Source organism: Strigops habroptila, chromosome 4 (assembly GCF_004027225.2).
Source record: "Strigops habroptila isolate Jane chromosome 4, bStrHab1.2.pri, whole genome shotgun sequence".
Lineage (NCBI taxonomy): Eukaryota > Metazoa > Chordata > Aves > Psittaciformes > Psittacidae > Strigops > Strigops habroptila.
In genome coordinates, this window is record NC_046358.1 from 82,163,256 (window position 1) to 82,175,912 (window position 12,657).

At 43.2% G+C, this 12,657-nt stretch overlaps 1 protein-coding gene across 3 annotated transcripts in view; it reads left to right on the forward strand.

Moving 5' to 3' along the window:
* The window catches only part of SDK1 (sidekick cell adhesion molecule 1), a 411,662-nt gene that overhangs the window by 375,665 nt on the left and 23,340 nt on the right, over positions 1-12,657 (forward strand). For all 3 annotated transcript variants that reach the window (XM_030484559.1, XM_030484561.1, XM_030484560.1), the window contains 5 exons: positions 2,672-2,787; positions 4,206-4,392; positions 5,171-5,308; positions 8,392-8,553; positions 9,729-9,854. In XM_030484559.1, the coding sequence (XP_030340419.1) occupies positions 2,672-2,787; positions 4,206-4,392; positions 5,171-5,308; positions 8,392-8,553; positions 9,729-9,854 (729 nt within the window). The remainder of the gene's footprint in view (positions 1-2,671; positions 2,788-4,205; positions 4,393-5,170; positions 5,309-8,391; positions 8,554-9,728; positions 9,855-12,657) is intronic.

Sequence of the window (12,657 nt, forward strand, 5' to 3'; positions counted from 1 at the left end):
CACTCCTGTTCTAGTTGATAATGTCACTAACACCTAAAGCCGTGTGAGGTTAGCTTTAACCTAGATTTTTATGTATTTGTGATTTCAACAGCCATGGAAAAACTCAGGCTATGTATTCAGTAATCTTGAACTGCATTCCTACAAGGTAAAAGGCTTTTGAATTCACCTTTAAAATACACTTGCTTTTTATTGGCACAGGCTGTCCGTACATTCAGTGAATGACTTGGGGTTTCAAACGGGTAGAGGCCTTAGGGATGTGTTTTCCTTCTTTTTAAAGTATTTCATTTCACCCTTAATGTAATGTGCTGTCTACACAGAGCCACATCAAGCATCAGCAGCACTGTTCTGCTGTCCCTTGCTGTCAACAAGAAATCTGTGCTTAGAAGAGGAGGGACACATCACCCTTTGAAAGTTGAACAGAGGGACAGACTCACAGGGCACAAAACCAAACAATTTGCATCTCATGGAGGCTCTGGGATAGCGAAAAGAAATGTCGTTTTCAACACAAGCCTCTTTTTTCTTTCCTTCCCATCACATTTTCTGTCGCTGTGCCAGCAAAAGTGCAGCTCCAGCAGTGAGCGTGTCAGTGGAGAGTGATCACTGGCAGGTTATAACCATTGTGTTTCTTAGACATACTCCAAAAAGGGGTTGAGGAAACGTGGTTTTTTTCTGGCAGCAGGTTGCACACGCTGGCTCTTCTAATGGTCACATCTCGGAAGCAGCAATGGTTGCAGGCTGGCACAGGGGGATCCAAAGAAAAACGCTATTATAGATGCTGCTTTAGACCTCGGTATTGAGAGCACTTTGAAGCTGTCAGCTGAGGACAGACAGTAGTGTCACTACCTCGAAAGAAAATACACTGCTAAAGTGATCCATTTTCTTCTGTGATTGTACATATTCCTGTTTCCCTGAGCATGTCATCATCTGCAAATCTCCGAGATGTATTATCAGGCTTGTACTGTGTGATCAGCTTGGCCTCGCTCTCTGATGTGTGCTGTGGAAGTCTCAGAATCTTGAGCGTTTTGGTCCTTAACAGCACGGTGCTATTGCACCGAACTTCCTGCGCTCCACCATGAAACCCAGAAGACAGAGCCACAATTAAACGAGTGCACCCCTCTGAACAAGCTGTATTTTACTGGTGGTCACTGTCACCTCGTGCATTTGCTATATGCAGCTGAAAAAAGAAACAACAAAACCACCATAAACAAATAGTTTTAACTGAGCACTGCAATAAAGGCTATTTTCAATTTTGCCGTTCACGTTTTAATTGTACAGCAATAATTTTGCAATAGAGTTGCCGATGGCAAACATGCAAAAGACATTAACTTTATTTATGTTTGGGATTATTAATGTGGCTGTTAAAATTCCTCCAGTTAGTTTTGATTGAATTGTTTTTTGTGCAATTCTGTCGTTTAATGGAGCGGTAAATAAGAATTTCTGATAATGAGCCCAAGCATCTGTCACAACAACCTGGCGCTGGTTATTAACATTTCCATTAACGGCAGGGTGGGCAGTGATAATATGGAAACCACACAGTTAGAACAAAATAAATAGTTGGTGTCAGGCTGAGTGGGTGTTAATTACTATTTTATTTTATAACTGGGGGGGAGGGAGTATTGGTAGAAAAGTGTGACTTATGAAGGTCATTCTCTCTAAAGAAAGAAGTCTCCAGAGGAACAGATAACCACGGCTATCTAACTCGAGCAGTGAATGTTTTATCACTTCTATTTATGGCCCATAAAGGGGCAGAGAGAAAAGAGGAGCTTTCTCAGGTGGTCGGGGTGAAGGCTATGGCACTGTGAACATACAGAAAGAAGTGTACCCTTCGCCCTGCCTTTCTTTCCCTACTTCGGGAATTTGAACAGGACACGCTTCAGCACCTTTTCTGTAAACAGAACATGTGCTGTTTTGTTAAGACCTGCCGGAGGCAGAGACAGCAGATCGGGAGAGCAGACTGTCCTTGCTAGCCGCTGGGGAAGAAAATCCACCTGCACCGAGCTGGATCCTGACAAAGGGAAGGATGGTTTGACCCACGTGCACTCCAAGATTAGTTTTCTAGCATAGCACAATGCACAGAAGAAACATCATCAGGAGCCCCAGAGAGCCAGTATATATATGTGAAGGTATAATCAAAAAAGAGCTAGCAAGTAGCAACTAAAAGTAATTTTGTCATTACATAAAATATTAATTGAATTGCTTAGCATCTGACTGGTTTGGGAGGTAATTTTGGACAATATTTTGGCCCTAAGTCTTGGAACCTTGCAAAGAGGCTGTTACAAAGACTGGCTGCTGAGAGGGTGGCCAGGCTGATGGTGGCAAGGGAGCTGCCTTGCTCCAAGTTGCTCCCAGCATCATTGCCCAAGGCAAGCCCAAAATCATAGAATGAAGACAAAATTCTCCTTTCTTTTTCAAAGCTGCTGGCAGGATCAAGTCAATTCAATGTCTAACCCGGCCTGTGTGGGAGCAACCACCTCTGGAGGCTTGGCTGCTCCTCAGTCCACGTGTGCTGAGACTTCCATGTGATACAGATACCTCCAGGGCTGACTCTGTTAGCTGACTTGCGGCATAAACAGAGCCCGTCCTGAGTCCTTCTGCAAATGGGAAATTGCATCCTGAATATGAACTAGTTTTGCTTGTCACTATTAATTCTTTTGTCCTCCTTTCTCTCTAGCACCAGCGCTGGCCCCACAGAACGTCCAAATAAACTCCCTTTCTGCAAGCCAGTTGGAGCTCACGTGGGACCCACCTCCAGCTGACAGCCAAAATGGGAACATCCAAGGCTACAAGGCAATCCTCCTGTTTCTACTGGTTTCATTTATCTTGCTTAGAGTTGATATTACTTGTAGTTTGTAGAGCTATCTCACAGTTGCCCTCACTGCATAAGGCAAATTAAAAGAGCATTCACATTGCAGTACAGAAATGGCACTGAGTCCCAAAACAAAGAGAAGGGGATTGAGGGGGAGAGAAAAGAAGTGTGTTGCTGTTTGTGGAAAGGAGAGCATGGGGAAACAGGGTTTGCAGATAAGGAGGCAGCTCTACTTATACAGGCAACATATCTGCTTCAAAAAGCAACAGACATAAGAGCTAGGGGCAAGAAATGCATTGAAGAAAATTAACTGAGTTTTCTATCTATCAAATGTTATAAGCCATTAGGAAAAGCAGAACTTTCTCCAAGCTAGAAGCATGGGCCAGGTCAGATTTTGGAAGAATGATTTCATTTCCTTAACTTCAACAAAATTAAATCATAGTATTAATTGCATTTGGTTCATAGGAGACGAGCACGTTTCAGAGGCATGTTGTTCAGCTTTTCCAGCATGAGAATGGACCCTCAGAGAGTGGAAATGGGCAAGTCTACAAACACTTGAGCTTGGCTTTGGTTCAGTGTCTGGCTCTGCCTCACTCCATGAATTTAGGTCCATAAGCAAAGAGAAAACAAGCCAATGTGAATAATCTGGCATCCCTTCTTGGCAGTAACAAGCGTCCTTATATATCAATTCATGTTTTTTTTCCTTTTGTACATATAGAGGGCTCTAACAGGCTGGCTTGTAGAGCCAAGGAGGAGTCTTGCCTTGGCTCGTTCTCGCAGCTTTCTGGCTTGCTTTGGCCTGTTGTAATGCTCTCGCTGCCAGGCCTGTCCAATAAGTAGGGCTGGCACCGCTTTTCCTCTTGGAAACAACTTCTCCAAAGCCTAATTTATGGCATCAGGATAAAAATTACATAAGGCAAGAATGGGAAAAAGTACCTCAAGGAACTTTAGGGAAAGTCTTTTCCCTATGTCAGGAAGACATTTGCTTGGCTGTTCTGTGGCCACAAATGGTGAAACCATTGCGCGCATACAGAGGTGAATTATGGACCATCGTAGCAGGATGCCAGTGCTGACAGGCAGCTAGCTTTTCAGGGAGAATTTAGAAACTGACCTCTCATGCTGAACTCTGGCAGCTCATATCTGCTGTCATTAAGCCACATTCTTCAGCCTCTGCTCTATTTTTGAGTGATGTACTCAGCTACGTGGTCACTGGACCACTTTGGCACTGGGAATTTGCCAGAGGAAGAGAAAAGACTGGGAACGTGGTGAAAAGCATCAGCATGCCATTTAGTGGAGGAGTCCAGAGCAAAACTGCGCTATCTTCCTGATCTTTTATAGCTGCAATGCCCAGATATTTTCTACATGTAGGATATACTGAAACATCCCACTGTTCCAACAGATTTATTACTGGGAGAGCGACACCCAGAATGACACAGAGAAAGTGAAGGTCCTTTTCCTCCCAGAGACAACTGTCCGGCTCAAGAACCTGACCAGCCACACGCGGTACATGGTCTGCATCTCCGCATTCAACGCAGCCGGGGATGGCCCCAGGAGCAGCCCCTCACAGGGCAGGACACACCAGGCGGGTATGGGATTGTTGTCTTGTCTCAAAGCACAGCCTTGGTGATGACCAGCGCGTAACTGGGCAGTGGCTGAGGACATGGGTGGATGCAGGAGGGCACGGGTGTTCAGATTTAGCTTTTGGATGCGTCATTGCACTGTAATGGTCTTGGAGGGTTAAAAAGGATCAAATGAATGGACTATGGGGGAAAGGGAGTGATGCAGAGGAAACAAATGGACTGCCAGAAGGATCGGTCCCTTCACAAGCTGGTTCAGAAAGCATCTGTGGGTCTGTTTCTGGCCTCTGCCATCACATCTGAAAATATGAAGGAACTCATCTCCAGCACCTGGAAATTGCTCTAACCAGTCCCATGAGAGAATTGTTGTGGTTTTTATAATTCCTCCTTTTTTAAAGCTGGATCGTCAGCTACCCAGTTGAACTGGGTTCTGTGCTGGATGTGGCCCTGGTGGGAGCGCTCCAGCACAGGATGAAGGCAATGCCCTTGGTGGTGGCAGTGGAGGTGTGCACTTGGGCTGTATGCTCACATAGCACCCTTCTGAGGGTCGTTCCCTTCTGTGTCCTACCTCCTTGCTTGCTTTTGAGATTCAGCTTTGCAGCTGGCTGCTGGGGTTTTTAAGGACACCGGGGTTTCTAATTGATTACCACACATGGGGATACAATTGAAAAATCCCATTCTCAGCTTGTTTCCTTTAGATTTAGGCTGGGCAAATAAACCAATGTTTTATTATATATATCAGATTGACTATTTCTACTGCAATTCATTCTGTTTGTAATCCTTTCAGCACCTAGTGCTCCCAGCTTCTTGGCGTTCTCTGAGATCACTTGCACTACACTCAATGTATCTTGGGGTGAGCCGACAGCAGCAAATGGAGTCCTGCAGGGTTATCGAGTAGTCTATGAGCCCTTGGCTCCCATCCAGGGTAAGACAGACCTCTGATCATACATATTCATGGAGAAATGACAGAAAAGTACTGTAGTAGCTTTTATCTCTGCCCAATTTCCTACTTGCTCTCTGCCGTATTCCAAGAGAAGCCAGGTGGCAGAGGGCAAGTAAAACAATTCCACTTTGGCCAAAACTGTTCAGCAAACTGTAATATGGTGGATTATAGCTTTTTTTCTGTCCCCTCTCGTTTTCTTGCACAAACTATATTCTGTGTGATTTGAGAAGTCATTTTACAGCCATCATTACCTGATGTGGGCAGAGAAAACTCAGCCTGAGAGTGCCTGATTGTCTCCCTGCGTTGCACTTTGAAATTGCTGAGTAGGCTCCATCCCAGAATAATCAGTCAGACACATTTGCCTTGCTTATCACATCATGTGTCACTTCTGTTATCACAAAGATTGCCGGGGCATCAAATGTGATAGTCATCACTCGTACCTCTGCTGCTTTTGACAGGGGAGAATAACTGAGAGAATCAGTTGTGTCTGTTTACGTGGAGTTTTCAAGCAGCGTTTTTACCCCAGCGCTAGATTTAAGCTAGACCACAACAATGTGGTGCCCACAAATGTTTCATTAATTTGCCAGAACAACAAGAGAGAAGGATTTGGCAATTTCTCTGAAAACAAATGTAAATTCATTCCAAAGGAGAATTAGAAAAGATTGCAAAGTTTGTGGATGGTCTTATTAATATTTTTACATTCCTGGTAGATTGCCAGTAGTTCAATAGGATGTCCAACTTTGGCAGTGTGACAGCACGCAGAGTAATTTCAGCCATTGCCAATCCATTTTAAACTCTTTTCCAAAGAAATAAGGATATCAATCACTTGTATTTGCTTCTTCTGTAAGGAATAAAGATCCGTATTGTCTGAATATCCATGTCTCACGCACTGAGAAAGTTATATTCAGGAATGAAAATACAAGAATAAAAGCACTTTCAGCCTTTATGGCTGGCAGGTCTGAGCACGAAGAGCTAATGCAGAAAGCATGTCTAATTCTGACCAAGAAATGTACACAGAGTATGCAGGAGGTTCAGGCTGTTTGGGCATTTCCTGCCTTTTTTTCATTCCTACACAATGTTTAAGAATACATTTTTCCCCCTGAAAATATGGAAGTGTCAGATCATGTTTTCTCTGTACGCATTTGACTTAACATCCTCAGAATCTTTGTTTTCGTTTCTTCTCTTCCCCACCTCTGCCTGTGCTATCTCTGTCTCTAGTTTGTCTCTCCTGCCCCTGTAGAAGATTCCTGATGTGAACAAGGAGGTTATGGAGGGCTTTTCCTCAGATTCTAAATTTTTACCTAGATTTATTTCCCAGTTTCTATCCATTTGCTTTTGCGTCAGCATTTTTCTTTCAGCAAACATATTTATTCTCTGGCCATGGTAAGAAATCCCTCTCTCGATGCCATCATTTTCCTCCTATTGTAAAGCCATGCTCCTTTATTTAGAGAGCAAGGTAGAGCCAAACTCATTTGAAGATGGAACACGTAATGGTGCTGAGTGCAGGTAGATTGTGCAGACCCCATGATCGCAGAGGGTCCTTCCAGCACCAGGTCTCACGTTCCTCCATGCCAACACTACAGTGCAACAACATGGATGGACCAGACCCCCCTGGAGCTTTTTTCCTGCATCTTTTGACTTCACACCTATTCATGATTTTCAGCTGAGTGTCCTCACTGTGGCATTTCCTGTCCTCCCACTCAGAAGCCACCGCTTAAAACCTGCTCATTTTGCACAACTTTCTGACAGGGATCTGTTCTTTAGCACAGCCTTCTCCCTGGTTGACCTTTTATTGTTTAAGCTTTACAGCTTTATGTTTTACACAATAATAGACAACAGAATTGCCCTGGAGACTTTTTTAACCGTTCCTTTTTTGGGGAGAACATAACTTCAAAATGACAAATGCTTCTTGATTTGTCTTAAAGAAATGAAATAGTACACCTAGGGAAGGAGGGAGCACTTTTACTGCTTCCTTGTTATCCAAGGAAAGATTCCCTCAGTTATAAATTGTATCTGGGAGAAAACTTTGAGCAGAGATTGCTTGGACATTATTCTTTATTTAACCAATAAAACTGAACTCATTGTTTCAATTTGCATAAAATAAGCATCTGGATTGAGAAACATCTTCCTTGAGCATTTTTCTGGAAAGATAAACTAGCGAGCAGCCTTCTCCAGTGGGAAAAACATTCTCCCTTTCCCATCTTCTTGGTGCTCAATGTGTTGTGTACATCTACAGAACCACAAAAATGCCAAAAGGACTCTGTAAATTCACACTTTCTGTTCTGTCAAATATTTTATAAATCAAATTCTTTCCATTGACTGACTTTTAGAAAATCTCAGTGTTTTCAAAGCACTCATTGCCACTCTGCCCTGTATGCAGCATTGAGAACCTAAATGTGAAACTAGCTGTGAACCTTGGTGAAGGAAACAGCACTGATTTTAATTCATCCATGTAAGAAAAATTCTTGGAGGGTGAGAAGAGGGAAACACCCTGAAGTTATGACTTCAGGCTTGTCCAAGCTAATAGTGCTTTGATTGCATCCTCTATTGCAGTTGCATTTACACCCACAAGTTACCTGTGAGATATACATCCTTCATTCTGCATTCACTTGGTAATGGTGGAAATGACAGAATGAGATGGATGGAAAAAACCTGGCCCTTGTTTCCTCCTCCAGGCAATGTTGCAGGTTACTTGGCAAAGCAGTGGTGGAGAAATGCTTGCCTAGGAAGCTATCTACAATATGCAGTCCTCTTCGTTTACCTCCTCCTTTCTTCTCAGAGTAATTAGTGAAGTTGCATGTAGTCTCTTGGTAATTTCCCAGTTGTGTTGTAAGGTTTTTTTCTTGTCAGTACCCACTTATCAAGCTTAAACTCTAATTATACTTATCAGTGCTGAAAATTGGCTATTATCACTACTTAAACTCCTGCTAATTGTAAGAAATACTTTCTTAGCAAACCGTTAGATAATTTTACTTACCATCTAGATGTAATAAGCTCCACTTGATTTCCTTTTTTTTTGCATTGCATCCTTCTCTTATGGTTTTTTACCTGCATGGATGTTCCAGGAGTAAGTAAGGTGGTGACTGTGGACATTAAAGGGAACTGGCAACGCTGGTTGAAGGTCCGAGATCTCACCAAGGGTATGACCTATTTATTCAAAGTGCAAGCCCGAACTATTGCCTATGGACCTGAACTGCAGGCCAACATCACAGCTGGGCCAGCAGAAGGTAAGTGGAACCATAAAAGCATGAGTTATACAAAGATGGTCCAACAGCGGGGAATAGTGCAATAAGCGCTTCACATGAATTTCTAGCCAAGGAGAAGTTGAGTCACAGGAGCTCAGGACATGATTCAGTGGGTTTTTCAACTGCCCATGAAAAACATGCTTCCCTTTTTCCTGAAATCGAGAAGTCTTATGTGAATAAACAAAACAGTGTGAATAAATCATAATGCAAATGGGCTAGCCAGGGATTTCAAAGCTGCAGCCTGACAGCACAGTGCATAATTCTCACTGTACTGCTCTGTGGTAGAGTCAGAACTGGAAGAACTGAAACCAGCAGAGGTTCCTGGATACAAAACCAGAAAGAACTTACAATTATTCTTTCCTGACTTTGGCTTATTCACATGGAGAAGTCTGCAAATTTCCTGATATGTCAAGAGAACAGCAACATTCCCTTCTTGGTTTAATGTGTGTACGAAAGAGTTGGTTTTCTTATTTGATCAGTGATTTCGATAAGCAGATAATCTAACAAGGTACCTGCCCTCCAGTGATACCAACCTGTCCGGTAAATCACAGAGCATCAGTGCAGTGGTCACAGTTCTGATTTTCCAGCTCAGGGAAGTATTTGCTCCCTCCACGAGAGCCATGTGTGGCAGTTCCACCCTTCTGGGTGTCAGCAAACTTCCATTTTATCACAGTACCCTCCATAGCCATGACCTGGGACAGCCACACTGTGAATCCCCAGTCTAACTCCTATGCCCCACCACAGACAGCATAAAGTGGGAATCCTCTAATATGGCCATGGCATCTTCCCAAGTGAATGGGCAGGCAGCTGTCCTCACAAACCTCTGTCTGAAACTTGGAGGCTGGGTTCACCTCTGAAGGCAGAAATAGCAGTGGCATTGTGCAACCACTGCTGATGTGCTAATGGTTAAAATGAGAGTGGTTTTTCTCTTTTATTCTTAACGCAGGTACCTGTAAAACCCAGCCATTGATACACAACTGCTGATACCAGAACTAGTGGAAAAAATGAGGTCCATAGCCCATTGAGCTGGTTTAAGTTGCATATATGTTGACCAATACTGCTAGACAATTTCCCCCCCTCTATATTAATAGAAGAAATTAATACTGCAGTCTGTCTCTGATACCACCACCATTTGCTATTCTTCTTTCATCCTTCAGGGTCTCCCGGCTCCCCTCAGGAAATTCTGGTGACAAAATCTGCTTCTGCACTGACACTACAATGGACCGAGGGAGATTCAGGAGAAAAACCCACAACTGGCTACATTATAGAGGCACGACCCTCAGGTAAGCCGTGGGAAACACAGAGCACTTGATGTCATGAGTTCCCTTCCTTTGGTCCATGCTGAAAGCATCCTGCAGTGGAGAGGTTGTTTGTCCTCCCAGTAAGGCAGTGGGATTTTGTGGGAGAATGGTGTTTCCAGCCAGTATTAAACTGTTGCTGGTTTATTATATAGTGTATCAGATTTTTCTTCTGCTTAGAAGTAGTCACAGAAAATTACCCTGAATACTCTGGCTTTCGCTGTGCTGCATCACTGGTAAATTATCCAGCTGATGAGCTAATATAGTTAATAATTAAAACCCAGTTAAATGCTTACAGCATCTTTCATGCACAAGGACTAATAAGTACTTACAAGCTGTATTTTGAGGACCACAGGTAAGAGTCTGTCCTCTTCTACAGCAGAACGCAATAGCTAATTGCTGTTTTACTGTTAACACTAGGGCCAGGACTATAGCATCACGTATGCATTGCTTTCTCCATTTGTTCTGCAGGGAGGGCATTAACAGTGGAAAAGGAATCCCCTCATCACCACAGTTTTTCTTAGTGCTTTCCCAGAGCTCCTTTGCTTCTGGGATTTGCATTTTGCTGAAGCCGCTCTCTGCTTTTTCCAGAATATTTCCCCAGTTGGACAAAGTCATTTTAAAAGCAGGCATATGCTCCAGCCTGTTCCAGCCTCTCCCAGCTTGGTACCTGTTGCAAATTGAATAAGTGCACACTTTCTGGTAACCAAATTAAGAAAAGCTGGTGAATGCTGCCAGACCCCAGTGTAACCTCACTTGATAATTTCCCTCCACTCTGACAGTGGATGTTGCTAACCATTCGCAGAGTACAGTTTTCCAGCTGATGATGCATCTACCAGATACTTGTTTCACGTAGGCTATGTTTGAATGCCATGATGTCAAAAGCTTTGCTGAAGTCAGGATAGATGATCTCTGCTCGTTCTCCTCTATTGACAAGGTCTGCTACCCTGTCACAGAAGGAAATGAGACATGATTTTTACTTGACATATCCGTGTTGGCTGCTTGTTCTTTCCTTTTTTTACTTCTAGGTGCTTGCATGTTGCTTGATTATCAAGTGCTTATCTATTTCACTATATAAAGGATCCTGTTTCTTGTATGTGTCTTGCATGTAAGGTTGCATTTAAAACCAATGATTTTAATTATATTTAAACAGACCAGTACCAAAATTATGGCCTGCATTTCTGTGGTCACCACTGAAAATGCAGATTTCCATATCTGTATCTGATAGAATTTGCTCTGTAGTGAGGCTCTGCCATGACCCTAAAATTTCTTCCTTATTTCTGTCATTTAACTTGAGGATTGTTTTCAAAACAAAGTCAAGGAAAATGGGTCCCTTCTCAAAGCACTGGAGTTTCCCAGAGCAGTCAAGATTGTTTTTTTAATTAGAGGCATGACACTGCTGTGCTTCTATTTCCTTTACATCAGCTTATTGATTTCTGCCCTTATTTCTTCATAGGTAGAATATCCTCTGTCTTATTTGAACAGCATTGTTTAGATAGCAAGTTAAACCAAAGCTGTACACTGAAGCTCACTTACTAGCTTGATTTCCCCAAGCAGGGATTTCTGAGTACAAGTATTTTAGAGGAAAACTCTGCAGCCCATGTACACATTGTCTGCAAGGTGGAAATTCAGCTCATATGGCTGGTGACATTGCAGTGGTGACACTGATGTTCCTGGGCTTGTCTCACCATTGGATGTGAACAAACATTTTACAGTTCATGGCTAAGGATGTAGGATTTGTGGTCCACTCTTTTTGAGTAGGAAGAAAATAGTCCCTCCAAGGCAGGTCTGAGCTGCATTAACCTTGGGTCACTTCTGCTGGCCCCACTCCACTGATCCTGGGAACGCACAGAAGAAGTCTTATTCTCCTGCTCTTGCAACCTGACTGTTGAGGCATTTAATTCCTCTCCAGATTATTTTAATCCTATTCATGCTGCTGTAAGAAATGAACTAGGCATTTGTATGCTGGATTCTTATCCTTCGTTCTGGTTGCAGCTGTAGGAAGCGTGAAATGTGATCCAGCAGAGGAGACAGCCTAATTGGAACATTTACTTACTTCACCCAAGCGTCTGCTTCCTTTCTATGCTGCTTTTTCTTCCTCATCTCTGCATGGAGGAGTTTGAAATCTGAATTAGGAGCTTAACAAAAGCAAGGAACTAATTCCTCCTGTCAGGGCTGGTCATTCAGAGGAGCTTGTTTATTAATATCATTCTAAGAATTTGCTTCTGCACATTGATTTATATGGGTAGTAGAGCATGGATTGGAGCAACCTTTGTTTTTAAGGAGTTGTTGTCCAAGAGAAGAGCAGTTGACTTGTGCCCTTCACATAAAATCGAGGAAGGAAAAGATATTCATCTTTTTAAGATCAAAAAAGGGGCATTGAACAGACAGATGAAAAGCTTTAGCTTGTTGCCAATATTTAAATGCAATACCACTACCTTAGTGTTTCACATCTCAAGTGTCATCTATTATAGGCCTCATTACCCCAAACGCTAAATGCTGTATCATCTCATTTTCCCTGCTGTAGCTCCCTGCCAAGACTCTTCCATCAGAGTGGGAGGGTGGCTTTCTGTCAGAAATGGCAAATCCTACTCCCTGTTGTCCCTTCCCTTTGAATTTTTCGGTGCCCTGCTGTGTCTCCCAGGGCTCCAGCTGCCCTGCTGGGTTTAGCAACGGAGGCAGCCGGCAGCTGAGATTGCTCATTTGATCTCCCCGTTTCTCTCCCGGATTTATGGAAGGTGACCAGGCTGACTACCTCCTCTGCATTTTGAATATCCTCAGACATGGG